This window comes from Ascidiella aspersa, chromosome 1, assembly GCF_963924565.1.
Source record: "Ascidiella aspersa chromosome 1, kaAscAspe10.2, whole genome shotgun sequence".
NCBI classification, from domain to species: domain Eukaryota; kingdom Metazoa; phylum Chordata; class Ascidiacea; order Phlebobranchia; family Ascidiidae; genus Ascidiella; species Ascidiella aspersa.
In genome coordinates, this window is record NC_139447.1 from 7,318,795 (window position 1) to 7,344,870 (window position 26,076).

General features: G+C 38.2%; 2 protein-coding genes and 89 non-coding genes across 93 annotated transcripts in view; 1 reads left to right on the forward strand and 90 right to left on the reverse strand.

The window, feature by feature from the left end:
* LOC146166848 (katanin p60 ATPase-containing subunit A-like 2) overlaps positions 1-21,540 on the forward strand; it is a 40,195-nt gene extending 18,655 nt beyond the window's left edge. For both annotated transcript variants that reach the window (XM_083381322.1, XM_083381314.1), the window contains exons 11-14: positions 17,829-17,918; positions 18,265-18,337; positions 19,073-19,180; positions 20,825-21,540. In XM_083381322.1, coding sequence (XP_083237448.1) covers positions 17,829-17,918; positions 18,265-18,337; positions 19,073-19,180; positions 20,825-20,956 — 403 coding nt within the window. In that variant the 3' untranslated portion in view covers positions 20,957-21,540. The remainder of the gene's footprint in view (positions 1-17,828; positions 17,919-18,264; positions 18,338-19,072; positions 19,181-20,824) is intronic.
* Positions 21-94, reverse strand: Trnar-ucu (transfer RNA arginine (anticodon UCU)). The gene has a single exon. It is a non-coding gene; the product is annotated as a tRNA-Arg (tRNA).
* Positions 215-288, reverse strand: Trnar-ucu (transfer RNA arginine (anticodon UCU)). The gene has a single exon. It is a non-coding gene; the product is annotated as a tRNA-Arg (tRNA).
* Positions 410-483, reverse strand: Trnar-ucu (transfer RNA arginine (anticodon UCU)). Its single transcript has one exon. It is a non-coding gene; the product is annotated as a tRNA-Arg (tRNA).
* On the reverse strand, positions 602-675 carry Trnar-ucu (transfer RNA arginine (anticodon UCU)). Its single transcript has one exon. It is a non-coding gene; the product is annotated as a tRNA-Arg (tRNA).
* Positions 797-870, reverse strand: Trnar-ucu (transfer RNA arginine (anticodon UCU)). The gene has a single exon. It is a non-coding gene; the product is annotated as a tRNA-Arg (tRNA).
* On the reverse strand, positions 992-1,065 carry Trnar-ucu (transfer RNA arginine (anticodon UCU)). The gene has a single exon. It is a non-coding gene; the product is annotated as a tRNA-Arg (tRNA).
* Trnar-ucu (transfer RNA arginine (anticodon UCU)) lies at positions 1,187-1,260 on the reverse strand. The gene has a single exon. It is a non-coding gene; the product is annotated as a tRNA-Arg (tRNA).
* Positions 1,382-1,455, reverse strand: Trnar-ucu (transfer RNA arginine (anticodon UCU)). The gene has a single exon. It is a non-coding gene; the product is annotated as a tRNA-Arg (tRNA).
* Trnar-ucu (transfer RNA arginine (anticodon UCU)) lies at positions 1,574-1,647 on the reverse strand. Its single transcript has one exon. It is a non-coding gene; the product is annotated as a tRNA-Arg (tRNA).
* Trnat-ugu (transfer RNA threonine (anticodon UGU)) lies at positions 1,790-1,863 on the reverse strand. Its single transcript has one exon. It is a non-coding gene; the product is annotated as a tRNA-Thr (tRNA).
* On the reverse strand, positions 1,985-2,058 carry Trnar-ucu (transfer RNA arginine (anticodon UCU)). The gene has a single exon. It is a non-coding gene; the product is annotated as a tRNA-Arg (tRNA).
* Positions 2,180-2,253, reverse strand: Trnar-ucu (transfer RNA arginine (anticodon UCU)). The gene has a single exon. It is a non-coding gene; the product is annotated as a tRNA-Arg (tRNA).
* On the reverse strand, positions 2,375-2,448 carry Trnar-ucu (transfer RNA arginine (anticodon UCU)). The gene has a single exon. It is a non-coding gene; the product is annotated as a tRNA-Arg (tRNA).
* Trnar-ucu (transfer RNA arginine (anticodon UCU)) lies at positions 2,570-2,643 on the reverse strand. Its single transcript has one exon. It is a non-coding gene; the product is annotated as a tRNA-Arg (tRNA).
* On the reverse strand, positions 2,765-2,838 carry Trnar-ucu (transfer RNA arginine (anticodon UCU)). Its single transcript has one exon. It is a non-coding gene; the product is annotated as a tRNA-Arg (tRNA).
* On the reverse strand, positions 2,960-3,033 carry Trnar-ucu (transfer RNA arginine (anticodon UCU)). Its single transcript has one exon. It is a non-coding gene; the product is annotated as a tRNA-Arg (tRNA).
* On the reverse strand, positions 3,155-3,228 carry Trnar-ucu (transfer RNA arginine (anticodon UCU)). Its single transcript has one exon. It is a non-coding gene; the product is annotated as a tRNA-Arg (tRNA).
* Positions 3,350-3,423, reverse strand: Trnar-ucu (transfer RNA arginine (anticodon UCU)). Its single transcript has one exon. It is a non-coding gene; the product is annotated as a tRNA-Arg (tRNA).
* Trnar-ucu (transfer RNA arginine (anticodon UCU)) lies at positions 3,544-3,617 on the reverse strand. Its single transcript has one exon. It is a non-coding gene; the product is annotated as a tRNA-Arg (tRNA).
* Positions 3,739-3,812, reverse strand: Trnar-ucu (transfer RNA arginine (anticodon UCU)). Its single transcript has one exon. It is a non-coding gene; the product is annotated as a tRNA-Arg (tRNA).
* Positions 3,934-4,007, reverse strand: Trnar-ucu (transfer RNA arginine (anticodon UCU)). Its single transcript has one exon. It is a non-coding gene; the product is annotated as a tRNA-Arg (tRNA).
* Positions 4,129-4,202, reverse strand: Trnar-ucu (transfer RNA arginine (anticodon UCU)). The gene has a single exon. It is a non-coding gene; the product is annotated as a tRNA-Arg (tRNA).
* Positions 4,324-4,397, reverse strand: Trnar-ucu (transfer RNA arginine (anticodon UCU)). Its single transcript has one exon. It is a non-coding gene; the product is annotated as a tRNA-Arg (tRNA).
* Trnar-ucu (transfer RNA arginine (anticodon UCU)) lies at positions 4,519-4,592 on the reverse strand. Its single transcript has one exon. It is a non-coding gene; the product is annotated as a tRNA-Arg (tRNA).
* Trnar-ucu (transfer RNA arginine (anticodon UCU)) lies at positions 4,714-4,787 on the reverse strand. Its single transcript has one exon. It is a non-coding gene; the product is annotated as a tRNA-Arg (tRNA).
* On the reverse strand, positions 4,909-4,982 carry Trnar-ucu (transfer RNA arginine (anticodon UCU)). Its single transcript has one exon. It is a non-coding gene; the product is annotated as a tRNA-Arg (tRNA).
* On the reverse strand, positions 5,104-5,177 carry Trnar-ucu (transfer RNA arginine (anticodon UCU)). The gene has a single exon. It is a non-coding gene; the product is annotated as a tRNA-Arg (tRNA).
* On the reverse strand, positions 5,299-5,372 carry Trnar-ucu (transfer RNA arginine (anticodon UCU)). Its single transcript has one exon. It is a non-coding gene; the product is annotated as a tRNA-Arg (tRNA).
* Trnar-ucu (transfer RNA arginine (anticodon UCU)) lies at positions 5,490-5,563 on the reverse strand. The gene has a single exon. It is a non-coding gene; the product is annotated as a tRNA-Arg (tRNA).
* Trnar-ucu (transfer RNA arginine (anticodon UCU)) lies at positions 5,685-5,758 on the reverse strand. The gene has a single exon. It is a non-coding gene; the product is annotated as a tRNA-Arg (tRNA).
* On the reverse strand, positions 5,879-5,952 carry Trnar-ucu (transfer RNA arginine (anticodon UCU)). The gene has a single exon. It is a non-coding gene; the product is annotated as a tRNA-Arg (tRNA).
* Positions 6,074-6,147, reverse strand: Trnar-ucu (transfer RNA arginine (anticodon UCU)). Its single transcript has one exon. It is a non-coding gene; the product is annotated as a tRNA-Arg (tRNA).
* Trnar-ucu (transfer RNA arginine (anticodon UCU)) lies at positions 6,269-6,342 on the reverse strand. Its single transcript has one exon. It is a non-coding gene; the product is annotated as a tRNA-Arg (tRNA).
* Positions 6,464-6,537, reverse strand: Trnar-ucu (transfer RNA arginine (anticodon UCU)). Its single transcript has one exon. It is a non-coding gene; the product is annotated as a tRNA-Arg (tRNA).
* On the reverse strand, positions 6,659-6,732 carry Trnar-ucu (transfer RNA arginine (anticodon UCU)). Its single transcript has one exon. It is a non-coding gene; the product is annotated as a tRNA-Arg (tRNA).
* On the reverse strand, positions 6,854-6,927 carry Trnar-ucu (transfer RNA arginine (anticodon UCU)). Its single transcript has one exon. It is a non-coding gene; the product is annotated as a tRNA-Arg (tRNA).
* On the reverse strand, positions 7,049-7,122 carry Trnar-ucu (transfer RNA arginine (anticodon UCU)). Its single transcript has one exon. It is a non-coding gene; the product is annotated as a tRNA-Arg (tRNA).
* Trnar-ucu (transfer RNA arginine (anticodon UCU)) lies at positions 7,244-7,317 on the reverse strand. The gene has a single exon. It is a non-coding gene; the product is annotated as a tRNA-Arg (tRNA).
* Trnar-ucu (transfer RNA arginine (anticodon UCU)) lies at positions 7,437-7,510 on the reverse strand. The gene has a single exon. It is a non-coding gene; the product is annotated as a tRNA-Arg (tRNA).
* Trnar-ucu (transfer RNA arginine (anticodon UCU)) lies at positions 7,629-7,702 on the reverse strand. The gene has a single exon. It is a non-coding gene; the product is annotated as a tRNA-Arg (tRNA).
* On the reverse strand, positions 7,824-7,897 carry Trnar-ucu (transfer RNA arginine (anticodon UCU)). The gene has a single exon. It is a non-coding gene; the product is annotated as a tRNA-Arg (tRNA).
* On the reverse strand, positions 8,019-8,092 carry Trnar-ucu (transfer RNA arginine (anticodon UCU)). Its single transcript has one exon. It is a non-coding gene; the product is annotated as a tRNA-Arg (tRNA).
* On the reverse strand, positions 8,214-8,287 carry Trnar-ucu (transfer RNA arginine (anticodon UCU)). The gene has a single exon. It is a non-coding gene; the product is annotated as a tRNA-Arg (tRNA).
* Trnar-ucu (transfer RNA arginine (anticodon UCU)) lies at positions 8,409-8,482 on the reverse strand. Its single transcript has one exon. It is a non-coding gene; the product is annotated as a tRNA-Arg (tRNA).
* Trnar-ucu (transfer RNA arginine (anticodon UCU)) lies at positions 8,603-8,676 on the reverse strand. Its single transcript has one exon. It is a non-coding gene; the product is annotated as a tRNA-Arg (tRNA).
* Trnar-ucu (transfer RNA arginine (anticodon UCU)) lies at positions 8,798-8,871 on the reverse strand. Its single transcript has one exon. It is a non-coding gene; the product is annotated as a tRNA-Arg (tRNA).
* Positions 8,993-9,066, reverse strand: Trnar-ucu (transfer RNA arginine (anticodon UCU)). Its single transcript has one exon. It is a non-coding gene; the product is annotated as a tRNA-Arg (tRNA).
* Positions 9,188-9,261, reverse strand: Trnar-ucu (transfer RNA arginine (anticodon UCU)). The gene has a single exon. It is a non-coding gene; the product is annotated as a tRNA-Arg (tRNA).
* On the reverse strand, positions 9,383-9,456 carry Trnar-ucu (transfer RNA arginine (anticodon UCU)). The gene has a single exon. It is a non-coding gene; the product is annotated as a tRNA-Arg (tRNA).
* Positions 9,578-9,651, reverse strand: Trnar-ucu (transfer RNA arginine (anticodon UCU)). The gene has a single exon. It is a non-coding gene; the product is annotated as a tRNA-Arg (tRNA).
* Positions 9,773-9,846, reverse strand: Trnar-ucu (transfer RNA arginine (anticodon UCU)). Its single transcript has one exon. It is a non-coding gene; the product is annotated as a tRNA-Arg (tRNA).
* Positions 9,968-10,041, reverse strand: Trnar-ucu (transfer RNA arginine (anticodon UCU)). Its single transcript has one exon. It is a non-coding gene; the product is annotated as a tRNA-Arg (tRNA).
* On the reverse strand, positions 10,163-10,236 carry Trnar-ucu (transfer RNA arginine (anticodon UCU)). The gene has a single exon. It is a non-coding gene; the product is annotated as a tRNA-Arg (tRNA).
* On the reverse strand, positions 10,379-10,452 carry Trnar-ucu (transfer RNA arginine (anticodon UCU)). The gene has a single exon. It is a non-coding gene; the product is annotated as a tRNA-Arg (tRNA).
* Positions 10,574-10,647, reverse strand: Trnar-ucu (transfer RNA arginine (anticodon UCU)). The gene has a single exon. It is a non-coding gene; the product is annotated as a tRNA-Arg (tRNA).
* Trnar-ucu (transfer RNA arginine (anticodon UCU)) lies at positions 10,768-10,841 on the reverse strand. Its single transcript has one exon. It is a non-coding gene; the product is annotated as a tRNA-Arg (tRNA).
* On the reverse strand, positions 10,963-11,036 carry Trnar-ucu (transfer RNA arginine (anticodon UCU)). The gene has a single exon. It is a non-coding gene; the product is annotated as a tRNA-Arg (tRNA).
* Positions 11,158-11,231, reverse strand: Trnar-ucu (transfer RNA arginine (anticodon UCU)). Its single transcript has one exon. It is a non-coding gene; the product is annotated as a tRNA-Arg (tRNA).
* Trnar-ucu (transfer RNA arginine (anticodon UCU)) lies at positions 11,353-11,427 on the reverse strand. Its single transcript has one exon. It is a non-coding gene; the product is annotated as a tRNA-Arg (tRNA).
* On the reverse strand, positions 11,549-11,622 carry Trnar-ucu (transfer RNA arginine (anticodon UCU)). The gene has a single exon. It is a non-coding gene; the product is annotated as a tRNA-Arg (tRNA).
* On the reverse strand, positions 11,675-11,748 carry Trnar-ucu (transfer RNA arginine (anticodon UCU)). The gene has a single exon. It is a non-coding gene; the product is annotated as a tRNA-Arg (tRNA).
* On the reverse strand, positions 11,870-11,946 carry Trnar-ucu (transfer RNA arginine (anticodon UCU)). The gene is given in 2 exon segments: positions 11,870-11,905; positions 11,909-11,946. It is a non-coding gene; the product is annotated as a tRNA-Arg (tRNA).
* On the reverse strand, positions 12,068-12,141 carry Trnar-ucu (transfer RNA arginine (anticodon UCU)). Its single transcript has one exon. It is a non-coding gene; the product is annotated as a tRNA-Arg (tRNA).
* Positions 12,263-12,336, reverse strand: Trnar-ucu (transfer RNA arginine (anticodon UCU)). Its single transcript has one exon. It is a non-coding gene; the product is annotated as a tRNA-Arg (tRNA).
* Positions 12,458-12,531, reverse strand: Trnar-ucu (transfer RNA arginine (anticodon UCU)). The gene has a single exon. It is a non-coding gene; the product is annotated as a tRNA-Arg (tRNA).
* Positions 12,674-12,747, reverse strand: Trnar-ucu (transfer RNA arginine (anticodon UCU)). Its single transcript has one exon. It is a non-coding gene; the product is annotated as a tRNA-Arg (tRNA).
* Positions 13,063-13,136, reverse strand: Trnar-ucu (transfer RNA arginine (anticodon UCU)). The gene has a single exon. It is a non-coding gene; the product is annotated as a tRNA-Arg (tRNA).
* On the reverse strand, positions 13,258-13,331 carry Trnar-ucu (transfer RNA arginine (anticodon UCU)). Its single transcript has one exon. It is a non-coding gene; the product is annotated as a tRNA-Arg (tRNA).
* Trnar-ucu (transfer RNA arginine (anticodon UCU)) lies at positions 13,453-13,526 on the reverse strand. The gene has a single exon. It is a non-coding gene; the product is annotated as a tRNA-Arg (tRNA).
* Trnar-ucu (transfer RNA arginine (anticodon UCU)) lies at positions 13,648-13,721 on the reverse strand. Its single transcript has one exon. It is a non-coding gene; the product is annotated as a tRNA-Arg (tRNA).
* Positions 13,843-13,917, reverse strand: Trnar-ucu (transfer RNA arginine (anticodon UCU)). The gene has a single exon. It is a non-coding gene; the product is annotated as a tRNA-Arg (tRNA).
* Positions 14,039-14,112, reverse strand: Trnar-ucu (transfer RNA arginine (anticodon UCU)). The gene has a single exon. It is a non-coding gene; the product is annotated as a tRNA-Arg (tRNA).
* Positions 14,165-14,238, reverse strand: Trnar-ucu (transfer RNA arginine (anticodon UCU)). The gene has a single exon. It is a non-coding gene; the product is annotated as a tRNA-Arg (tRNA).
* Trnar-ucu (transfer RNA arginine (anticodon UCU)) lies at positions 14,360-14,436 on the reverse strand. The gene is given in 2 exon segments: positions 14,360-14,395; positions 14,399-14,436. It is a non-coding gene; the product is annotated as a tRNA-Arg (tRNA).
* Trnar-ucu (transfer RNA arginine (anticodon UCU)) lies at positions 14,558-14,631 on the reverse strand. The gene has a single exon. It is a non-coding gene; the product is annotated as a tRNA-Arg (tRNA).
* Trnar-ucu (transfer RNA arginine (anticodon UCU)) lies at positions 14,753-14,826 on the reverse strand. The gene has a single exon. It is a non-coding gene; the product is annotated as a tRNA-Arg (tRNA).
* Trnar-ucu (transfer RNA arginine (anticodon UCU)) lies at positions 14,948-15,024 on the reverse strand. The gene is given in 2 exon segments: positions 14,948-14,983; positions 14,987-15,024. It is a non-coding gene; the product is annotated as a tRNA-Arg (tRNA).
* Trnar-ucu (transfer RNA arginine (anticodon UCU)) lies at positions 15,145-15,218 on the reverse strand. Its single transcript has one exon. It is a non-coding gene; the product is annotated as a tRNA-Arg (tRNA).
* On the reverse strand, positions 15,340-15,413 carry Trnar-ucu (transfer RNA arginine (anticodon UCU)). The gene has a single exon. It is a non-coding gene; the product is annotated as a tRNA-Arg (tRNA).
* Positions 15,535-15,608, reverse strand: Trnar-ucu (transfer RNA arginine (anticodon UCU)). Its single transcript has one exon. It is a non-coding gene; the product is annotated as a tRNA-Arg (tRNA).
* Trnar-ucu (transfer RNA arginine (anticodon UCU)) lies at positions 15,751-15,824 on the reverse strand. Its single transcript has one exon. It is a non-coding gene; the product is annotated as a tRNA-Arg (tRNA).
* Trnar-ucu (transfer RNA arginine (anticodon UCU)) lies at positions 15,946-16,019 on the reverse strand. The gene has a single exon. It is a non-coding gene; the product is annotated as a tRNA-Arg (tRNA).
* On the reverse strand, positions 16,141-16,214 carry Trnar-ucu (transfer RNA arginine (anticodon UCU)). Its single transcript has one exon. It is a non-coding gene; the product is annotated as a tRNA-Arg (tRNA).
* On the reverse strand, positions 16,336-16,409 carry Trnar-ucu (transfer RNA arginine (anticodon UCU)). Its single transcript has one exon. It is a non-coding gene; the product is annotated as a tRNA-Arg (tRNA).
* On the reverse strand, positions 16,531-16,604 carry Trnar-ucu (transfer RNA arginine (anticodon UCU)). The gene has a single exon. It is a non-coding gene; the product is annotated as a tRNA-Arg (tRNA).
* On the reverse strand, positions 16,726-16,799 carry Trnar-ucu (transfer RNA arginine (anticodon UCU)). The gene has a single exon. It is a non-coding gene; the product is annotated as a tRNA-Arg (tRNA).
* On the reverse strand, positions 16,921-16,994 carry Trnar-ucu (transfer RNA arginine (anticodon UCU)). Its single transcript has one exon. It is a non-coding gene; the product is annotated as a tRNA-Arg (tRNA).
* Positions 17,311-17,384, reverse strand: Trnar-ucu (transfer RNA arginine (anticodon UCU)). Its single transcript has one exon. It is a non-coding gene; the product is annotated as a tRNA-Arg (tRNA).
* Trnar-ucu (transfer RNA arginine (anticodon UCU)) lies at positions 17,505-17,578 on the reverse strand. Its single transcript has one exon. It is a non-coding gene; the product is annotated as a tRNA-Arg (tRNA).
* Positions 21,541-23,630: 2,090 nt separating the features above from the next.
* LOC146166989 (uncharacterized) lies at positions 23,631-25,562 on the reverse strand. Of its 2 annotated transcripts, XM_083390796.1 has the most exons (6): positions 25,338-25,562; positions 25,041-25,117; positions 24,770-24,948; positions 24,473-24,586; positions 24,118-24,303; positions 23,631-23,892 (listed from the first exon to the last, which is right to left on the reverse strand). In XM_083390796.1, exons 1-6 carry the CDS (start codon positions 25,520-25,522, stop codon positions 23,674-23,676), a joined length of 960 nt encoding a protein of 319 aa, XP_083246922.1. In that variant the 5' UTR covers positions 25,523-25,562; the 3' UTR covers positions 23,631-23,673. The 2 variants fall into 2 exon arrangements, with proteins under 2 accessions (XP_083246922.1, XP_083246923.1); XM_083390797.1 differs by lacking the exon at positions 24,473-24,586.
* Positions 25,563-26,076: the final 514 nt, after the last annotated feature.

The window sequence follows — 26,076 nt, forward strand, 5'->3', positions numbered from 1 at the left end:
TAAATTTTACACTAAAAGTACATCCCTGCCGGGACTCGAACCCCGAACCTCTGGATTAGAAGTCCAGCGCGCTAATCCATTGCGCCACAGAGACACGTGATTAAGTCGATTTGGTTTGTTTGAAAATATTTGGCGCCACAGAAAATCCGAATTTTAAATCGCTGTAATTCGATTTTAAATACCAATAGATTGTGTTAAATTTTACACAAAAATACATCCCTACCGGGACTCGAACCCGGAACCTCTGGATTAGAAGTCCCGCGCGCTAATCCATTGCGCCACAGAGACACATGATGCAGTTGATTTGGTTTGTTTGAAAATATTTGGCGCCACAGAAAATCTGAATTTTAAACAACTGTACTTCGATTTTAAAAACCGATAGATAATGTTAAATTTTACACTGAAAACACATCCCTGCCGGGACTCGAACCCGGAACCTCTGGATTAGAAGTCCAGCGCGCTAATCCATTGCGCCACAGAGACATGATGCAGTTGATTTGGTTTGTTTCACAATATTTGGCGCCACAGAAAACCCGAATTTTAAATCACTGTAATTCGATTTTAAATACCAAAACATAGTGTTAAATTTTACACAAAAATACATCCCTACCGGGACTCGAACCCGGAACCTCTGGATTAGAAGTCCAGCGCGCTAATCCATTGCGCCACAGAGACACGTGATTAAGTCGATTTGGTTTGTTTCACAATATTTGGCGCCACAGAAAATCTGAATTTTAAACAACTGTAATTCGATTTTAAAAACCGATAGATAATGTTAAATTTTACACTAAAAACACATCCCTGCCGGGACTCGAACCCGGAACCTCTGGATTAGAAGTCCAGCGCGCTAATCCATTGCGCCACAGAGACACATGATTAAGTCGATTTGGTTTGTTTCACAATATTGGGCGCCACAGAAAATCTGAATTTGAAACAACTAATTCGATTATAAAAATATCAATAGATTGTGTTAAATTTTACACTAAAAGTACATCCCTGCCGGGACTCGAACCCGGAACCTCTGGATTAGAAGTCCAGCGCGCTAATCCATTGCGCCACAGAGACACATGATGCAGTTGATTTGGTTTGTTTCACAATATTTGGCGCCACAGAAAATCTGAATTTTAAACAACTGTAATTCGATTTTAAAAACCGATAGATAATGTTAAATTTTACACTAAAAACACATCCCTGCCGGGACTCGAACCCGGAACCTCTGGATTAGAAGTCCAGCGCGCTAATCCATTGCGCCACAGAGACACATGATGCAGTTGATTTGGTTTGTTTCACAATATTTGGCGCCACAGAAAATCTGAATTTTAAACAACTAATTCGATTATAAAAATATCAATAGATTGTGTTAAATTTTACACTAAAAGTACATCCCTGCCGGGACTCGAACCCGGAACCTCTGGATTAGAAGTCCAGCGCGCTAATCCATTGCGCCACAGAGACACATGATGTAGTCGATTTGGTTTGTTTTAAAATATTTGGCGCCACGAAAATCCGAATTTGAAACAACTAATTCGATTGTAAATATCAATAGATTGTGTTAAATTTTACACTAAAAGTACATCCCTGCCGGGACTCGAACCCGGAACCTCTGGATTAGAAGTCCAGCGCGCTAATCCTTTGCGCCACAGAGACACATGATGCAGACGCAGAGACACATGATCTAGTCGATTTGGTTTATTTGAGTATATTTGGCGCCACAGAAAATCTGAATTTTAAACAACTGTAATTCGATTTTAAAAACCGATAGATAATGTTAAATTTTACACTAAAAACTCATCCCTGCCGGGACTCGAACCCGGAATGTCTGGATTACAAGTCCAGCGCGCTAATCCATTGCGCCACAGAGACACATGATGCAGTTGGTGTGGTTTGTTTCACAATATTTGGCGCCACAGAAAATCTGAATTTTAAACAACTGTAATTCGATTTAAAAAACCGATGGATAATGTTAAATTTTACACTAAAAGTTAATCCCTGCCGGGACTCGAACCCGGAACCTCTGGATTAGAAGTCCAGCGCGCTAATCCATTGCGCCACAGAGACACATGATGCAGTTGATTTGGTTTGTTTGAAAATATTTGAAGCCACAGAAAATCTGAATTTTAAACAACTGTAATTCGATTTTAAAAACCAATAGATAATGTAAAATTTTACACAAAAAGCACATCCCTGCCGGGACTCGAACCCGGAACCTCTGGATTAGAAGTCCAGCGCGCTAATCCATTGCGCCACATAGACACATGATGCAGTTGATTTGGTTTGTTTCACAATATTTGGCGCCACAGGAAATCTGAATTTTAAACAACTGTAATTCGATTTTAAAAACCGATAGATAATGTTAAATTTTACACTAAAAGTACATCCCTGCCGGGACTCGAACCCGGAACCTCTGGATTAGAAGTCCAGCGCGCTAATCCATTGCGCCACATAGACACATGATGCAGTTGATTTGGTTTGTTTCACAATATTTGGCGCCACAAAAAATCCGAATTTTAAATCACGGTAATTCGATTTTAAATACCAATAGATAATGTAAAATTTTACACAAAAAGCACATCCCTACCGGGACTCGAACCCGGAACCTCTGGATTAGATGTCCAGCGCGCTAATCCATTGCGCCACAGAGACACATGATGCAGTTGATTTGGTTTGTTTGAAAATATTTGGAGCCACAGAAAATCTGAATTTTAAACAACTGTAATTCGATTTTAAAAACCAATAGATAATGTAAAATTTTACACAAAAAGCACATCCCTACCGGGACTCGAACCCGGAACCTCTGGATTAGAAGTCCAGCGCGCTAATCCATTGCGCCACATAGACACATGATGCAGTTGATTTGGTTTGTTTCACAATATTTGGCGCCACAGAAAATCTGAATTTTAAACAACTGTAATTCGATTTTAAAAACCGATAGATAATGTTAAATTTTACACTAAAAGTACATCCCTGCCGGGACTCGAACCCGGAACCTCTGGATTAGAAGTCCAGCGCGCTAATCCATTGCGCCACATAGACACATGATGCAGTTGATTTGGTTTGTTTCACAATATTTGGCGCCACAGAAAATCCGAATTTTAAATCACGGTAATTCGATTTTAAATACCAATAGATAATGTAAAATTTTACACAAAAAGCACATCCCTGCCGGGACTCGAACCCGGAACCTCTGGATTAGAAGTCCAGCGCGCTAATCCATTGCGCCACATAGACACATGATGCAGTTGATTTGGTTTGTTTCACAATATTTGGCGCCACAGAAAATCTGAATTTTAAACAACTGTAATTCGATTTTAAAAACCGATAGATAATGTTAAATTCTACACTAAAAGTACATCCCTGCCGGGACTCGAACCCGGAACCTCTGGATTAGAAGTCCAGCGCGCTAATCCATTGCGCCACAGAGACACATGATGCAGTTGATTTGGTTTGTTTGAAAATATTTGGAGCCACAGAAAATCCGAATTTTAAATCGCTGTAATTCGATTTTAAATACCAAAAGATAGTGTTAAATTTTACACAAAAATACATCCCTGCCGGGACTCGAACCCGGAACCTCTGGATTAGAAGTCCAGCGCGCTAATCCATTGCGCCACAGAGACACATGATGCAGTTGATTTGGTTTGTTTCACAATATTTGGCGCCACAGAAAATCTGAATTTTAAACAACTAATTCGATTATAAAAATATCAATAGATTGTGTTAAATTTTACACTAAAAGGACATCCCTGCCGGGACTCGAACCCGGAACCTCTGGATTAGAAGTCCAGCGCGCTAATCCATTGCGCCACAGAGACACATAATTAAGTCGATTTGGTTTGTTTCACAATGTTTGGCGCCACAGAAAATCTGAATTTTAAACAACTGTAATTCGATTTTAAAAACCGATAGATAATGTTAAATTTTACACTAAAAACACATCCCTGCCGGGACTCGAACCCGGAACCTCTGGATTAGAAGTCCAGCGCGCTAATCCATTGCGCCACAGAGACACATGATTAAGTCGATTTGGTTTGTTTCACAATATTTGACGCCACAGAAAATCTGAATTTTAAACAACTAATTCGATTATAAAAATATCAATAGATTGTGTTAAATTTTACACTAAAAGTACATCCCTGCCGGGACTCGAACCCGGAACCTCTGGATTAGAAGTCCAGCGCGCTAATCCATTGCGCCACAGAGACACATGATTAAGTCGATTTGGTTTGTTTCACAATATTTGGCGCCACAGAAAATCTGAATTTTAAACAACTGTAATTCGATTTTAAAAACCGATAGATAATGTTAAATTTTACACTAAAAACACATCCCTGCCGGGACTCGAACCCGGAATCTCTGGATTAGAAGTCCAGCGCGCTAATCCATTGCGCCACAGAGACACATGATGCAGTTGATTTGGTTTGTTTCACAATATTTGGCGCCACAGAAAATCTGAATTTTAAACAACTAATTCGATTATAAAAATATCAATAGATTGTGTTAAATTTTACACTAAAAGTACATCCCTGCCGGGACTCGAACCCGGAACCTCTGGATTAGAAGTCCAGCGCGCTAATCCATTGCGCCACAGAGACACATGATGTAGTCGATTTGGTTTGTTTCACAATATTTGGCGCCACAGAAAATCTGAATTTTAAACAACTGTAATTCGATTTTAAAAACCGATAGATAATGTTAAATTTTACACAAAAAGTACATCCCTGCCGGGACTCGAACCCGGAACCTCAGGATTAGAAGTCCCGCGCGCTAATCCATTGCGCCACAGAGACACATAATTAAGTCGATTTGGTTTGTTTCACAATATTTGGCGCCACAGAAAATCTGAATTTTAACCAACTAATTCGATTATAAAAATATCAATAGATTGTGTTAAATTTTACACTAAAAGTACATCCCTGCCGGGACTCGAACCCGGAACCTCTGGATTAGAAGTCCAGCGCGCTAATCCATTGCGCCACAGAGACACATGATTAAGTCGATTTGGTTTGTTTCACAATATTTGGCGCCACAGAAAATCTGAATTTTAAACAACTGTAATTCGATTTTAAAAACCGATAGATAATGTTAAATTTTACACTAAAAACACATCCCTGCCGGGACTCGAACCCGGAACCTCTGGATTAGAAGTCCAGCGCGCTAATCCATTGCGCCACAGAGACACATGATGCAGTTGATTTGGTTTGTTTCACAATATTTGGCGCCACAGAAAATCTGAATTTTAAACAACTAATTCGATTATAAAAATATCAATAGATTGTGTTAAATTTTACACTAAAAGTACATCCCTGCCGGGACTCGAACCCGGAACCTCTGGATTAGAAGTCCAGCGCGCTAATCCATTGCGCCACAGAGACACATGATGCAGTCGATTTGGTTTGTTTGAAAATATTTGGCGCCACGAAAATCCGAATTTGAAACAACTAATTCGATTGTAAATATCAATAGATTGTGTTAAATTTTACACAAAAATACATCCCTACCGGGACTCGAACCCGGAACCTCTGGATTAGATGTCCAGCGCGCTAATCCATTGCGCCACAGAGACACATGATGCAGTTGATTTGGTTTGTTTCACAATATTTGGCGCCACAGAAAATCTGAATTTTAAACAACTGTAATTCGATTTTAAAAACCGATAGATAATGTTAAATTTTTCACTAAAAGTACATCCCTGCCGGGACTCGAACCCGGAACCTCTGGATTAGAAGTCCAGCGCGCTAATCCATTGCGCCACAGAGACACATGATGCAGTTGATTTGGTTTGTTTGAAAATATTTGGAGCCACAGAAAATCCGAATTTTAAATCGCTGTAATTCGATTTTAAATACCAAAAGATAGTGTTAAATTTTACACAAAAATACATCCCTGCCGGGACTCGAACGCGGAACCTCTGGATTAGAAGTCCAGCGCGCTAATCCATTGCGCCACAGAGACACATGATGCAGTTGATTTGGTTTGTTTCACAATATTTGGCGCCACAGAAAATCTGAATTTTAAACAACTAATTCGATTATAAAAATATCAATAGATTGTGTTAAATTTTACACTAAAAGGACATCCCTGCCGGGACTCGAACCCGGAACCTCTGGATTAGAAGTCCAGCGCGCTAATCCATTGCGCCACAGAGACACATAATTAAGTCGATTTGGTTTGTTTCACAATGTTTGGCGCCACAGAAAATCTGAATTTTAAACAACTGTAATTCGATTTTAAAAACCGATAGATAATGTTAAATTTTACACTAAAAACACATCCCTGCCGGGACTCGAACCCGGAACCTCTGGATTAGAAGTCCAGCGCGCTAATCCATTGCGCCACAGAGACACATGATTAAGTCGATTTGGTTTGTTTCACAATATTTGGCGCCACAGAAAATCTGAATTTTAAACAACTAATTCGATTATAAAAATATCAATAGATTGTGTTAAATTTTACACTAAAAGTACATCCCTGCCGGGACTCGAACCCGGAACCTCTGGATTAGAAGTCCAGCGCGCTAATCCATTGCGCCACAGAGACACATGATTAAGTCGATTTGGTTTGTTTCAGAATATTTGGCGCCACAGAAAATCTGAATTTTAAATAACTAATTCGATTATAAAAATATCAATAGATTGTGTTAAATTTTACACTAAAAGTACATCCCTGCCGGGACTCGAACCCGGAACCTCAGGATTAGAAGTCCAGCGCGCTAATCCATTGCGCCACAGAGACACATAATTAAGTCGATTTGGTTTGTTTCACAATATTTGGCGCCACAGAAAATCTGAATTTTAAACAACTGTAATTCGATTTTAAAAACCGATAGATAATGTTAAATTTTACACTAAAAACACATCCCTGCCGGGACTCGAACCCGGAACCTCTGGATTAGAAGTCCAGCGCGCTAATCCATTGCGCCACAGAGACACATGATTAAGTCGATTTGGTTTGTTTCACAATATTTGGCGCCACAGAAAATCTGAATTTTAACCAACTAATTCGATTATAAAAATATCAATAGATTGTGTTAAATTTTACACTAAAAGTACATCCCTGCCGGGACTCGAACCCGGAACCTCTGGATTAGAAGTCCAGCGCGCTAATCCATTGCGCCACAGAGACACATGATTAAGTCGATTTGGTTTGTTTCACAATATTTGGCGCCACAGAAAATCTGAATTTTAAACAACTGTAATTCGATTTTAAAAACCGATAGATAATGTTAAATTTTACACTAAAAACATATCCCTGCCGGGACTCGAACCCGGAACCTCTGGATTAGAAGTCCAGCGGGCTAATCCATTGCGCCACAAAGACACATGATGCAGTTGATTTGGTTTGTTTCACAATATTTGGCGCCACAGAAAATCTGAATTTTAAATAACTAATTCGATTGTAAATATCAATAGATTGTGTTAAATTTTACACTAAAAGTTCATCCCTGCCGGGTCTCGAACCCGGAACCTCTGGATTAGAAGTCCAGCGCGCTAATCCATTGCGCCACAGAGACACATGATGTAGTCGATTTGGTTTGTTTGAAAATATTTGGCGCCACGAAAATCCGAATTTGAAACAACTAATTCGATTGTAAATATCAATAGATTGTGTTAAATTTTACACTAAAAGTTCATCCCTGCCGGGACTCGAACCCGGAACCTCTGGATTAGAAGTCCAGCGCGCTAATCCATTGCGCCACAGAGACACATGATTAAGTCGATTTGGTTTGTTTCACAATATTTGGCGCCACAGAAAATCTGAATTTTAAACAACTGTAATTCGATTTTAAAAACCGATAGATAATGTTAAATTTTACACTAAAAACACATCCCTGCCGGGACTCGAACCCGGAACCTCTGGAATAGAAGTCCAGCGCGCTAATCCATTGCGCCACAGAGACACATGATTAAGTCGATTTGGTTTGTTTCACAATATTTGGCGCCACAGAAAATCTGAATTTTAAACAACTGTAATTCGATTTTAAAAACCGGTAGATAATGTTAAATTTTACACTAAAAACACATCCCTGCCGGGACTCGAACCCGGAACCTCTGGAATAGAAGTCCAGCGCGCTAATCCATTGCGCCACAGAGACACATGATGTAGTCGATTTGGTTTGTTTGAAAATATTTGGCGCCACAGAAAATCTGAATTTTAAACAACTGTAATTCGATTTTAAAAACCGATAGATAATGTTAAATTTTACACTGAAAACACATCCCTGCCGGGACTCGAACCCGGAACCTCTGGATTAGAAGTCCAGCGCGCTAATCCATTGCGCCACAGAGACACATGATGTAGTCGATTTGGTTTGTTTCACAATATTTGGCGCCACAGAAAATCTGAATTTTAAACAACTGTAATTCGATTTTAAAAACCGATAGATAATGTTAAATTTTACACTAAAAGTACATCCCTGCCGGGACTCGAACCCGAAACCTCTGGATTAGAAGTCCCGCGCGCTAATCCATTGCGCCACAGAGACACATGATGCAGTTGATTTGGTTTGTTTGAAAATATTTGGAGCCACAGAAAATCCGAATTTTAAATCGCTGTAATTCGATTTTAAATACCAAAAGATAGTGTTAAATTTTACACAAAAATACATCCCTGCCGGGACTCGAACCCGGAAACTCTGGATTAGAAGTCCAGCGCGCTAATCCATTGCGCCACAGAGACACATGATGCAGTTGATTTGGTTTGTTTCACAATATTTGGCGCCACAGAAAATCTGAATTTTAAACAACTAATTCGATTATAAAAATATCAATAGATTGTGTTAAATTTTACACTAAAAGTACATCCCTGCCGGGACTCGAACCCGGAACCTCTGGATTAGAAGTCCAGCGCGCTAATCCATTGCGCCACAGAGACACATAATTAAGTCGATTTGGTTTGTTTCACAATGTTTGGCGCCACAGAAAATCTGAATTTTAAACAACTGTAATTCGATTTTAAAAACCGATAGATAATGTTAAATTTTACACTAAAAACACATCCCTGCCGGGACTCGAACCCGGAACCTCTGGATTAGAAGTCCAGCGCGCTAATCCATTGCGCCACAGAGACACATGATTAAGTCGATTTGGTTTGTTTCACAATATTTGGCGCCACAGAAAATCTGAATTTTAAACAACTAATTCGATTATAAAAATATCAATAGATTGTGTTAAATTTTACACTAAAAGTACATCCCTGCCGGGACTCGAACCCGGAACCTCTGGATTAGAAGTCCAGCGCGCTAATCCATTGCGCCACAGAGACACATGATTAAGTCGATTTGGTTTGTTTCAGAATATTTGGCGCCACAGAAAATCTGAATTTTAAATAACTAATTCGATTATAAAAATATCAATAGATTGTGTTAAATTTTACACTAAAAGTACATCCCTGCCGGGACTCGAACCCGGAACCTCAGGATTAGAAGTCCAGCGCGCTAATCCATTGCGCCACAGAGACACATAATTAAGTCGATTTGGTTTGTTTCACAATATTTGGCGCCACAGAAAATCTGAATTTTAAACAACTGTAATTCGATTTTAAAAACCGATAGATAATGTTAAATTTTACACTAAAAACACATCCCTGCCGGGACTCGAACCCGGAACCTCTGGATTAGAAGTCCAGCGCGCTAATCCATTGCGCCACAGAGACACATGATTAAGTCGATTTGGTTTGTTTCACAATATTTGGCGCCACAGAAAATCTGAATTTTAACCAACTAATTCGATTATAAAAATATCAATAGATTGTGTTAAATTTTACACTAAAAGTACATCCCTGCCGGGACTCGAACCCGGAACCTCTGGATTAGAAGTCCAGCGCGCTAATCCATTGCGCCACAGAGACACATGATTAAGTCGATTTGGTTTGTTTCACAATATTTGGCGCCACAGAAAATCTGAATTTTAAACAACTGTAATTCGATTTAAAAAACCGATAGATAATGTTAAATTTTACACTAAAAACACATCCCTGCCGGGACTCGAACCCGGAACCTCTGGATTAGAAGTCCAGCGGGCTAATCCATTGCGCCACAGAGACACATGATGCAGTTGATTTGGTTTGTTTCACAATATTTGGCGCCACAGAAAATCTGAATTTTAAACAACTAATTCGATTATAAAAATATCAATAGATTGTGTTAAATTTTACACTAAAAGTACATCCCTGCCGGGACTCGAACCCGGAACCTCTGGATTAGAAGTCCAGCGCGCTAATCCATTGCGCCACAGAGACACATAATGCAGACGCAGAGACACATGATGTAGTCGATTAGGTTTATTTGAGTATACTTGGCGCCACAGAAAATCTGAATTTTAAACAACTGTAATTCGATTTTAAAAACCGATAGATAATGTTAAATTTTACACTGAAAACACATCCCTGCCGGGACTCGAACCCGGAACCTCTGGATTAGAAGTCCAGCGCGCTAATCCATTGCGCCACAGAGACACATGATGTAGTCGATTTGGTTTGTTTCACAATATTTGGCGCCACAGAAAATCTGAATTTTAAACAACTGTAATTAGATTTTAAAAACCGATAGATAATGTTAAATTTTACACTAAAAGTACATCCCTGCCGGGACTCGAACCCGAAACCTCTGGATTAGAAGTCCCGCGCGCTAATCCATTGCGCCACAGAGACACATGATGCAGTTGATTTGGTTTGTTTGAAAATATTTGGAGCCACAGAAAATCCGAATTTTAAATCGCTGTAATTCGATTTTAAATACCAAAAGATAGTGTTAAATTTTACACAAAAATACATCCCTGCCGGGACTCGAACCCGGAAACTCTGGGTTAGAAGTCCAGCGCGCTAATCCATTGCGCCACAGAGACACATGATGCAGTTGATTTGGTTTGTTTCACAATATTTGGCGCCACAGAAAATCTGAATTTTAAACAACTAATTCGATTATAAAAATATCAATAGATTGTGTTAAATTTTACACTAAAAGTACATCCCTGCCGGGACTCGAACCCGGAACCTCTGGATTAGAAGTCCAGCGCTCTAATCCATTGCGCCACAGAGACACATGATTAAGTCGATTTGGTTTGTTTCACAATATTTGGCGCCACAGAAAATCTGAATTTTAAACAACTGTAATTCGATTTTAAAAACCGATAGATAATGTTAAATTTTACACTAAAAACACATCCCTGCCGGGACTCGAACCCGGAACCTCTGGAATAGAAGTCCAGCGCGCTAATCCATTGCGCCACAGAGACACATGATTAAGTCGATTTGGTTTGTTTCACAATATTTGGCGCCACAGAAAATCTGAATTTTAAACAACTGTAATTCGATTTTAAAAACCGATAGATAATGTTAAATTTTACACTAAAAACACATCCCTGCCGGGACTCGAACCCGGGAACCTCTGGATTAGAAGTCCAGCGCGCTAATCCATTGCGCCACAGAGACACGTGATTAAGTCGATTTGGTTTGTTTGAAAATATTTGGCGCCACAGAAAATCCGAATTTTAAATCGCTGTAATTCGATTTTAAATACCAATAGATAGTGTAAAATTTCACCCAAAAAGTACATCCCTGCCGGGACTCGAACCCGGAACCTCTGGATTAGAAGTCCAGCGCGCTAATCCATTGCGCCACAGAGACTGTAATTCGATTTTAAAAACCGATAGATAATGTTAAATTTTACACAAAAATACATCCCTACCGGGACTCGAACTCGGAACCTCTGTATTAGAAGTCCAGCGCGCTAATCCATTGCGCCACAGAGACACATGATGCAGTTGGTTTGGTTTGTTTCACAATATTTGGCGCTACAGAAAATCTGAATTTTAAACAACTAATTCGATTATAAAAATATCAATAGATTGTGTTAAATTTTACACTAAAAGTACATCCCTGCCGGGACTCGAACCCGGAACCTCTGGATTATTAGAAGTCCAGCGCGCTAATCCATTGCGCCACAGAGACACATGATTAAGTCGATTTGGTTTGTTTCACAATATTTGGCGCCACAGAAAATCTGAATTTTAAACAACTGTAATTCGATTTTAAAAACCGATAGATAATGTTAAATTTTACACTAAAAACACATCCCTGCCGGGACTCGAACCCGGAACCTCTGGAATAGAAGTCCAGCGCGCTAATCCATTGCGCCACAGAGACACATGATTAAGTCGATTTGGTTTGTTTCACAATATTTGGCGCCACAGAAAATCTGAATTTTAAACAACTGTAATTCGATTTAAAAAACCGATAGATAATGTTAAATTTTACACTAAAAACACATCCCTGCCGGGACTCGAACCCGGAACCTCTGGATTAGAAGTCCAGCGGGCTAATCCATTGCGCCACAGAGACACATGATGCAGTTGATTTGGTTTGTTTCACAATATTTGGCGCCACAGAAAATCTGAATTTTAAACAACTAATTCGATTATAAAAATATCAATAGATTGTGTTAAATTTTACACTAAAAGTACATCCCTGCCGGGACTCGAACCCGGAACCTCTGGATTAGAAGTCCAGCGCGCTAATCCATTGCGCCACAGAGACACATGATGCAGACGCAGAGACACATGATGTAGTCGATTAGGTTTATTTGAGTATACTTGGCGCCACAGAAAATCTGAATTTTAAACAACTGTAATTCGATTTTAAAAACCGATAGATAATGTTAAATTTTACACTGAAAACACATCCCTGCCGGGACTCGAACCCGGAACCTCTGGATTAGAAGTCCAGCGCGCTAATCCATTGCGCCACAGAGACACATGATGTAGTCGATTTGGTTTGTTTCACAATATTTGGCGCCACAGAAAATCTGAATTTTAAACAACTGTAATTCGATTTTAAAAACCGATAGATAATGTTAAATTTTACACTAAAAGTACATCCCTGCCGGGACTCGAACCCGAAACCTCTTGATTAGAAGTCCCGCGCGCTAATCCATTGCGCCACAGAGACACATGATGCAGTTGATTTGGTTTGTTTGAAAATATTTGGAGCCACAGAAAATCCGAATTTTAAATCGCTGTAATTCGATTTTAAATACCAAAAGATAGTGTTAAATTTTACACAAAAATACATCCCTGCCGGGACTCGAACCCGGAAACTCTGGGTTAGAAGTCCAGCGCGCTAATCCATTGCGCCACAGAGACACATGATGCAGTTGATTTGGTTTGTTTCACAATATTTGGCGCCACAGAAAATCTGAATTTTAAACAACTAATTCGATTATAAAAATATCAATAGATTGTGTTAAATTTTACACTAAAAGTACATCCCTGCCGGGACTCGAACCCGGAACCTCTGGATTAGAAGTCCAGCGCTCTAATCCATTGCGCCACAGAGACACATGATTAAGTCGATTTGGTTTGTTTCACAATATTTGGCGCCACAGAAAATCTGAATTTTAAACAACTGTAATTCGATTTTAAAAACCGATAGATAATGTTAAATTTTACACTAAAAACACATCCCTGCCGGGACTCGAACCCGGAACCTCTGGAATAGAAGTCCAGCGCGCTAATCCATTGCGCCACAGAGACACATGATTAAGTCGATTTGGTTTGTTTCACAATATTTGGCGCCACAGAAAATCTGAATTTTAAACAACTGTAATTCGATTTTAAAAACCGGTAGATAATGTTAAATTTTACACTAAAAACACATCCCTGCCGGGACTCGAACCCGGAACCTCTGGAATAGAAGTCCAGCGCGCTAATCCATTGCGCCACAGAGACACATGATTAAGTCGATTTGGTTTGTTTCACAATATTTGGCGCCACAGAAAATCTGAATTTTAAACAACTGTAATTCGATTTTAAAAACCGATAGATAATGTTAAATTTTACACTAAAAACACATCCCTGCCGGGACTCGAACCCGGGAACCTCTGGATTAGAAGTCCAGCGCGCTAATCCATTGCGCCACAGAGACACGTGATTAAGTCGATTTGGTTTGTTTGAAAATATTTGGCGCCACAGAAAATCCGAATTTTAAATCGCTGTAATTCGATTTTAAATACCAATAGATAGTGTAAAATTTCACCCAAAAAGTACATCCCTGCCGGGACTCGAACCCGGAACCTCTGGATTAGAAGTCCAGCGCGCTAATCCATTGCGCCACAGAGACTGTAATTCGATTTTAAAAACCGATAGATAATGTTAAATTTTACACAAAAATACATCCCTACCGGGACTCGAACTCGGAACCTCTGTATTAGAAGTCCAGCGCGCTAATCCATTGCGCCACAGAGACACATGATGCAGTTGATTTGGTTTGTTTCACAATATTTGGCGCTACAGAAAATCTGAATTTTAAACAACTAATTCGATTATAAAAATATCAATAGATTGTGTTAAATTTTACACTAAAAGTACATCCCTGCCGGGACTCGAACCCGGAACCTCTGGATTATTAGAAGTCCAGCGCGCTAATCCATTGCGCCACAGAGACACATGATTAAGTCGATTTGGTTTGTTTCACAATATTTGGCGCCACAGAAAATCTGAATTTTAAACAACTGTAATTCGATTTTAAAAACCGATAGATAATGTTAAATTTTACACTAAAAACACATCCCTGCCGGGACTCGAACCCGGAACCTCTGGAATAGAAGTCCAGCGCGCTAATCCATTGCGCCACAGAGACACATGATTAAGTCGATTTGGTTTGTTTCACAATATTTGGCGCCACAGAAAATCTGAATTTTAAACAACTGTAATTCGATTTTAAAAACCAATAGATAATGTTAAATTTTACACTAAAAACACATCCCTGCCGGGACTCGAACCCGGAACCTCTGGATTAGAAGTCCAGCGCGCTAATCCATTGCGCCACAGAGACACATGATGCAGTCGATTTGGTTTGTTTGAAAATATTTGGCGCCACAGAAAATCCGAATTTTAAATCGCTGTAATTCGATTTTAAATACCAATAGATAGTGTAAAATTTCTCCCAAAAAGTACATCCCTGCCGGGACTCGAACCCGGAACCTCTGGATTATTAGAAGTCCAGCGCGCTAATCCATTGCGCCACAGAGACACGTGATGCAGTTGGTTTGGTTTGTTTAACAATATTTGGCGCCACAGAAAATCTAACTTTTAAACAACTGTAATTCGATTTGAAATACCAAAAGATAGTGTTAAATTTTACACAAAAATACATCCCTACCGGGACTCGAACCCGGAACCTCTGGATTAGAAGTCCAGCGCGCTAATCCATTGCGCCACAGAGACACATGATGCAGTTGATTTGGTTTGTTTCACAATATTTGGCGCCACAGAAAATCTAAATTTTAAACAACTGTAATTCGATTTTAAAAACCGATAGATAATGTTAAATTTTACACTAAAAACACATCCCTGCCGGGACTCGAACCCGGAACCTCTGGATTAGAAGTCCAGCGCGCTAATCCATTGCGCCACAGAGACACATGATGTATTCGATTTGGTTTGTTTCACAATATTTGGCGCCACAGAAAATCTGAATTTTAAACAACTAATTCGATTATAAAAATATCAATAGATTGTGTTAAATTTTACACTAAAAGTACATCCCTGCCGGGACTCGAACCCGGAACCTCTGGATTAGAAGTCCAGCGCGCTAATCCATTGCGCCACAGAGACACATGATGCAGACGCAGAGACACATGATGTAGTCGATTTGGTTTATTTGAGTATATTTGGCGCCACAGAAAATCTGAATTTTAAACAACTAATTCGATTATAAAAGTATCAATAGATTGTGTTAAATTTTACACTAAAAGTACATCCCTGCCGGGACTCGAACCCGGAACCTCTGGATTAGAAGTCCAGCGCGCTAATCCATTGCGCCACAGAGACACATGATGCAGTTGATTTGGTTTGTTTCGCAATATTTGGCGCCACAGAAAATCTGAATTTTAAACAACTGTAATTCGATTTTAAAAACCGATAGATAATGTTAAATTTTACACTAAAAACACATCCCTTCCGGGACTCGAACCCCGAACCTCTGGATTAGAAGTCCAGCGCGCTAATCCATTGCGCCACAGAGACAAATGATTCAGTTGATTTGGTTTGTTTCACAATATTTGGCGCCACAGAAAATCTGAATTTTAAACAACTAATTCGATTATAAAAATATCAATAGATTGTGTTAAATTTTACACTAAAAGTACATCCCTGCCGGGACTCGAACCCGGAACCTCTGGATTAGAAGTTCAGCGCGCTAATCCATTGCGCCACAGAGACACATGATGCAGTTGATTTGGTTTGTTTCGCAATATTTGGCGCCACAGAAAATCTGAATTTGAAACAACTGTAATTCGATTTTAAAAACCGATAGATAATGTTAAATTTTACACTAAAAACACATCCCTGCCGGGACTCGAACCCGGAACCTCTGGATTAGAAGTCCAGCGAGCTAATCCATTGCGCCACAGAGACACATGATTAAGTCGATTTGGTTTGTTTCACAATATTTGGCGCCACAGAAAATCTGAATTTTAAACAACTAATTCGATTATAAAAATATCAATAGATTGTGTTAAATTTTACACTAAAAGTACATCCCTGCCGGGACTCGAACCCGGAACCTCTGGATTAGAAGTCCAGCGCGCTAATCCATTGCGCCACAGAGACACATGATGCAGTTGATTTGGTTTGTTTCGCAATATTTGGCGCCACAGAAAATCTGAATTTTAAACAACTGTAATTCGATTTTAAAAACCGATAGATAATGTTAAATTTTACACTAAAAACACATCCCTGCCGGGACTCGAACCCGGAACCTCTGGATTAGAAGTCCAGCGAGCTAATCCATTGCGCCACAGAGACACATGATTAAGTCGATTTGGTTTGTTTCACAATATTTGGCGCCACAGAAAATCTGAATTTTAAACAACTGTAATTCGATTTTAAAAACCGATAGATAATGTTAAATTTTACACTAAAAACACATCCCTGCCGGGACTCGAACCCGGAACCTCTGGATTAGAAGTCCAGCGCGCTAATCCATTGCGCCACAGAGACACATGATGCAGTTGATTTGGTTTGTTTCACAATATTTGGCGCCACAGAAAATCCGAATTTTAAACAACTGTAATTCGATTTTAGTTACCATTGGATAGTGTTCAATTTCACACAAAAAATACTTCCATTCCGGGACTCGAACCCGGAACTTCTGGATTAAAAGTCCAGCGCGCTATTCCATTGCGCCACAGAGACACACCAACCAGTCAGTTTACTTTCTTTGGCAATCTTTAGCGCCACAGAAAATTCGATTTTGAAACAACTTGGATCCGAATGTAAATACCAATAGATTGTGCAAAAAAATAGCGCAGAAATACATCCCTGCCGGGACTCGAACCCGGAACCTCTGGATTAGAAGTCCAGCGCGCTAATCCATTGCGCCACAGAGACACACCAACCAGTCAGTTTACTTTCTTTGGCAATCTTTGGCGCCACAGAAAATCCGAATTTGAAACAACTTGGATCGAAATGTAAATACCAAAGATTATGTTAAATTTTACACAAAAAATGCATCCCTGTCGGGAATCAAACCCGGAACCTCTGGATTAGAAGTCCAGCGCGCTAATCCATTGCGCCACAGAGACACGAGATTAAGTCAGTTTGGTTTGTTTGACAATTTTTGGTGCTATGGAATTTCGAAATTGAAACAACTTCGATACGATTATTGAATAACAATAGATTATGTTGAGTTTTTCACAAAAATACACCCCTGTCGGGACTCAAATATCAAGTATTGCTCTACAGAGACCAAAGGTCTGCCAAGTTGTTTTGGCGTGCGCGTACATTCAGCTCACATTTCTTATGTTTACCAAATTCACATTGCTCTTTTCGCAGGGAGCTGGACCACGCCATGTTGCGTCGCCTTGAGAAACGCATCATTGTTGACCTTCCCAAAATGGAGGCGAGGGAATGCATGTTCCGCAGGTTTGTGCTTGCAAATGCCCACAGTTTGACACAAGACGTGTCTTTAACTCTTCGGGGCAGTTATTGATCTAATTTCAAGTTGTGTTTAAAAGCCTGACCACCTTGACAAGACTAGGATCTTTTGTCTTTATTCCGACCTTTCTCTGGGTATTTTAAGCTGAACAAAGAGCGACACTATAAAAACAACTAGAAAGTATTTCCAACACCAACTCTATAACGTACCCACACTTTGTTCAAATTTAAATGTGGAGTTTTCTGATGACTTCTATCTTTGAAAGAACAGAGCCCATTTTAACGGGTTATTTGGAATTGATGTCATAAGCCCGCGTATATCTTTTTTTAACAGATTCCTTCCTCCATGCAACAAAGAAGGCGGACTTGTCATCAACACGCGACTCGACTACGAAAAGCTGGCAGAGGTACATAACATGGCCTGGTTGCTTTTTGTTTTGTTAAGTCTCCCCTTTCCTGTTAGTACTTGCGTTACGTTGTTGATTTTACAATTGCACACCCTCGTGTTGGTCCTATTTAAAAAGAATGTCATTTTTTTCTTTATATTGTGATATGCGTGTGGGGCAGTGTTGTAATGACTTGCCGCACTTTAATCACTGTATTAAATGACTTAACTTATTTCTTTTGACTAAAATGTCTTAACCGTCGGATAAACCACTTTACTTGAACTAAATTCATATTTTCAAATACTTTGGGTTAAAAATATGTGTTCTCACGAAACATTTTTTAATAAAATTGGGTTATTCATCCCAATAAAAAAAAAGTTTATTGCTGTATATGACTGAGTTTACCAATTCTATTAGTTTAACATTTTATTTTTATGTCAATGACTTGACTTGAAGTGCTTGCTTTCATAATCACTTGTATGGGACTTGGTAATTTTTGCAAAATACATAGCTTGGACTAGGGTTACTTAACAAATTACTTGACTGGGACTTGAGTCATTTTGAAATGACTTGTTTACAACACTGGTGTGGGCATTTATGAAAACTGAAATATAGCTTACAAGACGCCAAATATAGCTCGATCCAGTGCAACCAACTTGGCATTTTCGGAGTTAGAGTTGGATTTGAGAAAGACTCATCAATAGTTGATTGAGCGCAACCAACAAATAAAAGGTCTAATTCCTGCGTATAACATAGCACACCGGCGGCTACTCGGGCTCTGATCTGAAGTTGGTTTGTAAGGAATCTGCGATGCGAGTTGTCAGGAAGATCTTCAACGCACTCGAGGATCACAAAGATGGCGAGGTTGGTGGTTCGCATTTGTGCGTTGTTTGTTTGTGTGCTACTTGAGAACAGTGGTCGGCTTTTACCGGTCCCCGAGGAGTTCTTTACTGTTCCACAGGTCTATACTCTTTGAGGCATCGGCCTGTCGTTTGGACTTTTTTAAATATCGCTTTTCTTTTAGGTTTTTTTGACGTAACTGCATTTTGTCGTATTACGTAGTTTTGAAACTTGTTGCGGCAAAACCATGTCAAGGTTCTCAGTGAATGTAAATACTAATACTGGACAGTTGTTGTGTACTCCCCGGTACGTGCTAAAAATTCTATTTCAAATCGATCCGCAGTGCAAAACTAAACCCGCGTGTCGACAAAGCTATATATCAGTGGTTCTCAAAGTATAGGTCGCGACCCAAACATGGGTCTCGGAGGGTCAAAAAAATGGGTCGCTTTATAGTGATTTAATCCTGCGCAAACGAACTTTTTTCATTATATTTTTTAAGTATTTTTAATTCATTCATGACTAAATTATTACATCATACATTTCACGTGGCTTTAACTTTGCAACCTAGATTATTGCATCATAATACTGGCGTAAGCGGTAACCGCAAGGTGAATTTATTACTTTTTTTAGAAGATTATTCTTCTTGCTCGTATCACACACATATACCTCAGCATTTTGTTTAACTATAGCGTTTTTATAGTGCTGTCTTAGTTAGTGATAAACTTGGGATTAAAATTGAGAATATTTTGATAATATTCCCCACTAGTGATACTTGTCCGTTTCAGTTCGAGCAATAAGTTTGTTTTTTTCGATGCGAGCTATAGTTTTCTTCCTTTAAAATAGGTCGTTAGTTGCGGTTAGTATTTGTTAAAAGTTAGCGTCCTAAGTATTAAAAATATAGATTTGGGATTCACTTCTATCAATGATCATGGTGCTCAAAAGCCACAATGTGTGCTGTGTTATGCAGTATTCTCGAACGAATCTCTGAAAATAAACGAACTGAAGAGACATGCATAAGAGAAAAAATACATTTTTTTATGTTTAAGGCTTGGGTCGTGAGATGTTCATAAAACTCAGATTTCGGTCGCGCTCAAAAAAGTTTGAGAACCACTGCATATAAATTCGGCAAAAATTCAATTATTAATACTACTGCAAATAAATATTAAAACGCAATCTCTACAGATTTAACTTGCTTCAGTTATTTCATAACTGTCTACAAAACGAGAATAAGATCACAGCAAACGATTTTCATTTGAAAAATATGGATTAAAAATAACATAAAATTTCGCATTTTTACCCGATTTTGCGATTTTCGGCAAAAATTAAACTCGATTTCCTCACACCAATACATGTTGAAATCAGCTTAAATTTTGTATATAACGGTTTTAGGTGTCTATCGATCAAAATCCATATGAGGCAGGTGGATTTAAAAAAGTGATTTCGCGACCCGCCCTATTGTGTAGCCTACTAACGAAACTTAAGACCCACTGCTTTACACCAACGGTTTTACCCTGTACGCCAAAGCAGCGGCCCAGACTAAAAACACGCTTTCGTTTTTTTGTGATTTAACAAAGGCCGCTAAACACTGCTCAAATCTAGTATTTAAGACCAAGCATGAAACGGCCAAACGCGCAAACGGTAGCCTATTTTCCTGTATTTTCCTTCAAGCAACTTCCCGACTTTGCCCTTGAAACGATCACCACGAGCCACGTGTTGGACGTTCTCACCCACACCAAGCCCGCCTCAGGAAGGAACACGCATCTGTACACCGAATGGAAGAGCAAGTACGAATCGGTGTGAGCCCGACGGGCGCCAATCGATGTAGAATCCAGCAGCACACGCAAGACGGTCCACAATGAGCAGTGTGGTTTTACAGCATTGATTGGTTAAGGCGTCTCTTCTATATACATTCCGCAAAAAGTCGTTTTGGGAACTGAGGTCAAATTACGGCTTGCCACTCAATAAGTTTGTTCACTTAGTGCCGTTTTTTCTATCACTTCTTTTACAAAAATGGCTGTTTCTCTTAATATTCTTGCATCAATAGGAAACCGATTACTATTTAAATATATCGCCTCACTATTGCAGAAAAACGACGACAATCCCAATGAAATTGAATAATCTTCGGTCTGATTTGAGACGTCATCAAACTTAAAAAAATGTTTGCTCGCATTGAAAAATCTTCCATTTCTTTTTTTACCATGTCGCTTCGTTTTCTTATTCATCTTTCTACGTCTTCACGATAAAAATACAATTTGTGCCTTTATGCGTACTCTTTCTAACGTACTTTTCTTCAAAACTTCTGTGATTCAGTTTTTATTTTAGGCAAATGTTGCCGGGATGCTTATTTCGCGCTTGGTATATATATTTATACATTATTACATAAAATGTGCGTGAAGCTCGTAAGCTAAGGCTTAAGTGTGTTTTTTAGACATGATTTTAGGAGATAAAATATACGTACATATATTTGGGATCATTCTACGATAAACATCATTGATTAGAAAATGACGTAAATTGTCGATTTAATAGACAAATCGATACGGGAATGCCACGCTACTATGTTGTAATGTAATGACTTGACTTAAGTCAATGTTTTTAAATCAGTCTTTCGGTCAAATGACTTGACTCAAGTATTTTGGACAAATGACTTGGGTTGAAATGAAAGGTTTGCTTGAGATATCTTTTTATAAAATTGAGCTATTTATCCAAATGTTTGCACATATAAAAATCGCTTGCTAAATGTTGCATTTTTTCATATTTTTTAGTTAAGTGATTGTTAATAATCGTATACTAGTTAAAAAATGCTAATAGTTTAACGTTATATTTTCATGACAAGGACTTGACTTGAAGTTGACTTGCTCTACGACTTTGACATGCGCAACTGACGACTTGACTGGGACAGAACTTGTTATTTATTCAAAAAACTGGATTTAGACTTAAGTTAAGGACATTTTGAAATGACTTGTTTGCAACACTGCCAGTCTGCCACGCTACAGTGTCCTAATTATTATTCTGAAATTTAGTTGGAATGCTGGTTTATAATCCACACACGTCTAGGGTCATTCTTTTCATGGCCATTTATTTAAGGAACTAAAAGACCAAATATCATTTTACAAAGATGTCGGTTTACTGGTGCATTTAGGTTATATTGCGGGACTCAATTAATCGTTTAGCGTTTTAATCCATCACAAAATCGTCGGCATAAGAAAAAAAGGAGATCCGTAGATATCAAAGTTGTCTCACACTCAAATATCGAATAGACGTCATTGGCGTAATCAACCTATAAGGGCCTAATAAGAACAATTCTAAAACTGATTAAGATTTCATACAAACCTAAAACGTCAAGCCTAATAAGAACTATTTTAAAAATGACCAAGATATTATACAAACCTACAAACGTAAAGAACGGACGAAAGTTTTGGATGCTGAAATGACAAGACCAGAGGAGACGGGGATGCAAACATTTTTTGCACAATGTGCAAAAAAGTGCGCACATTTTAAAATAGCTTGAAAAAAGTGCGCACATTTTGAACTGCCTTCAAAATTTTTAGGTTGAGTTAGTTAGGGTTAGACTTGGAGTCCAGAGTTTAGTTAACTCTAACTCCCAAAACTCTTACTCTAACTAAAAAATGTGCGCACATTGTGAAAAAAGTGCGCACATTTTTTTGCGCACATTGTGCAAAATAACGCCACGTCCCCTGTTGGACCCGAGGGCGTTTAGGTGAAATTGCTTAACTCGAGTTTCTAATATTATTTGACTTAGCGTGACAAAGAATTCCTGACACAAAGTAAATGTCTTGTTGCCAACCATTTTCACTCCACTGGTAGGTCTACTCGGCATAGTTTTGACAGAAAAAGGCAATTTTCATCTTGTTTTAAAATCTCAGCCGTGAACCAAATGTTTTGAAAAAACAAGCAAATAAAAACAATAAATTAGAATAAAATCAACAACAATTGCACCCATATACTACAGGCAAGGAACGCGTAGCCGTTTCTGTTGCATATAATTTTAAGAAAATCTATGTTGCAAAATTAGAAGTGGAAGAAGAAATGGCACACATCTAAAATTTGTTAAAACACAAAAAACAGCTTAGTTTTAGATGCATATATCTATTTTGCCTAATACCAAAAACTCGCAAAATATTTAAATGGATTTTGTTTCCTTAGCAACCCCAAGAGCAGTGTTTTATAATAACATTAAAACAAATTAAAAGCGCTCATTTGAAGACGTTGTGGGCTGTACAGATGGTAGTATGGCAGTATAAGTCCACATACCAAGAGTCACTAATTAAGTTAAAAATACTAATGAGTAAAACACAAAGCGATAACTATCGTAAACCATAAATTATGTCCTATATAAAAAAAGTGTACAGGATTTTGGTTTTAATGAGAATTTATCCCTTTGCTTACAGAACAGTTCCTCTAAATTACAAAAATTCAGTGCTTTAAATTTTACATAAGGAACATTTTTTTACAGTGACCATATAATTGGCTAAATATTAAAAAAAAATAATGTTTGGCTAGATTTTGTCTACTGTTTTGTTAATGCATGAATTGCTAATCAACTTTTTCAAGTTTTTTTGCTCCTCCAAAGAAAATCCTATTCTGACAAGATAATCTGATACTGAACCATATTCAGCTTTTATGTAGTGAAGCAGTTTTAGCATAACATCTCGTGGAGCCATGCAGAACTCCCTAGAATATTTTACCATGTCAGCATCATGCATTGGTATTCCAATCTAAAAATATGACACTCCGTTATTTGGTATACTTAAATAAAAAATAGCCATACCTTTTATTACATATAAAATGTGATTAGTGGCATAATCTGCTAGCATAGCAATCAAATAGAAGTTTTAAAATCAATTTTCATAGTTTATGCATTTTTTTTTGTTTAAATAAAAAAGGCACAATGGCTTAAAAAAAATCTGCTTTTTTAACCATGTATTATAAATTCACAATACCTCTGAAGTTTGATAATCACTGGCAATGGTATCGAAGTCATATCCACAAATGGATAGCAGTATTGCTGAGATAATACCAGTCCTGTCTTTTCCAGCATGGCAGCAAATCATACATGGCAAATTTTCAGGATTATTTAGCAATTGAAGGCAGCTTCTTATTGAAATGCCACAGAAATCTACAGTGCACTAAACGAGAATAGGACAACTGTCAGTGCATGTATGGAAAACAATATTAATTTCTATAAGTATAAGTACCCTACAGAATTTTGAAAAGCACAGCGGTGCATTATTTTTTGTGCTGTTATATTCTCATGTTGCAATTTATAATAATGCTTTTTAACTATTTGCTTCAAACCTTGTAAAGGAAGAATAGCCCATGCATATTCAACAGGTACTGTAAGTATTGGCCAAGGTAGTGAACACCCATTCCAGCCCATGCAAAGAGACTGATCACAAGCATAATAAGTTTCTAAAAAGAAAAATGTTGTGAAACCAGTAATGGAATATAAGGTTATCAAGAAGAAAAAAAACACTCAACCCTAGCTAAATTTTATTATTTAAAATCAAAGAGGAGTATTTTTATCACATAACTTAGATAACAAACTTAAGATCTTGTAACAAAGTTTATTCAATCCACGATATACAAAATTACCTGATGCAAGGGAAGGCTACTGTCTAATATAAGTCTTCTAAAAAATTTGTGACCATAAAAGCCAACTATGATATGGTTAATAGCTTTCTCATCTCTTTCACTGGCATTACGGTTTAAATCTTTCCAAATAATTTTTTTCTGCTTGGATTTTTCCATAGCCCGAAGGTTGGCAACTTGCACTGAAAAAAGATTACATGCATGTTCGGCATTACAAGTCTATATGAATAGTTTCAACATTTATTAAATTAACAACAATGTACACATATCAGACCTCCATTGTTGTCCAAAAGTTTCAAACCAGTTTCTTTAGTATACTCGTCTTCATAGTTTCGGAAGTCTAGAACAGTTCTAAAGCAATAATAAAACAACTATTGTTCCTGGATGAATTATCCTTTGTATACAAGATCAGTTAAAATCAACACAGTAAGGAAAAATATGAGCAGCGCTGGGCTAGAATCCTACCACACCGTTCAAACAATTATTAAATCAAAGCACAATATTTGGGTTGGGGTGCGGGTTCGGATTGAGTGCTAGGATTCTAGAGTAGACCAGTGACAGAGATGAATACCTTATTCCAAGATCCTTGTTAAGTGAACACAAATCTTCTTCAGAAATTTTATCTGGTCTTGCACTTCTGTATACCTTCATGGCATTTTTATTTGCATTAAACACTATATTTTTATAATCTTGTTCATCTGGTTCAGAGAACAGTCTTCCACCAACTGGGCGAAAGTTCTTTAATGACTTAAACATTTGTGGAATTTTAACTCCCAACAGATTATGAAAAAATGAGTTTGATACTAGTATGAATAACAAATTTAGTAGATTAAATCAATCGAAACAACAACAAAAACTTCTAAAATAAAAAAGGTCAATCCACAATCCAGTCTGCATTTCATGTCACTTTACGCCAAGATTTTGGGTGTGCGGAACCAAATTTAGAGGTGCGCAGGCCGCAGGTGTGCGATCATTTTTTTTGCAATCCCGAGGTTGAAAATCCTTAAACTTTAAGTGCATATTATACCAATTCAGGTGTACATACAAATTGCTTTAACAAAAATATCGGGTGTGCACCTGCCCAAACAATTAAGACTGGTGCCAAATCAAACCTACTTATGGTTAAAGTGCACCATGTAAAGGGTAATTAAAATAGAAGTTAGATATATAGATGGATTACACATTAGTTTGCCATATCCATATGTCAAACATGCAACAGAAGACTCGCTGGTTGTAACACAGCTGTTTAGAATTCATACAAAGGTTTTATAAATCGGAAATTCATTGTAATGTTTACTTTTTAGGGAAGT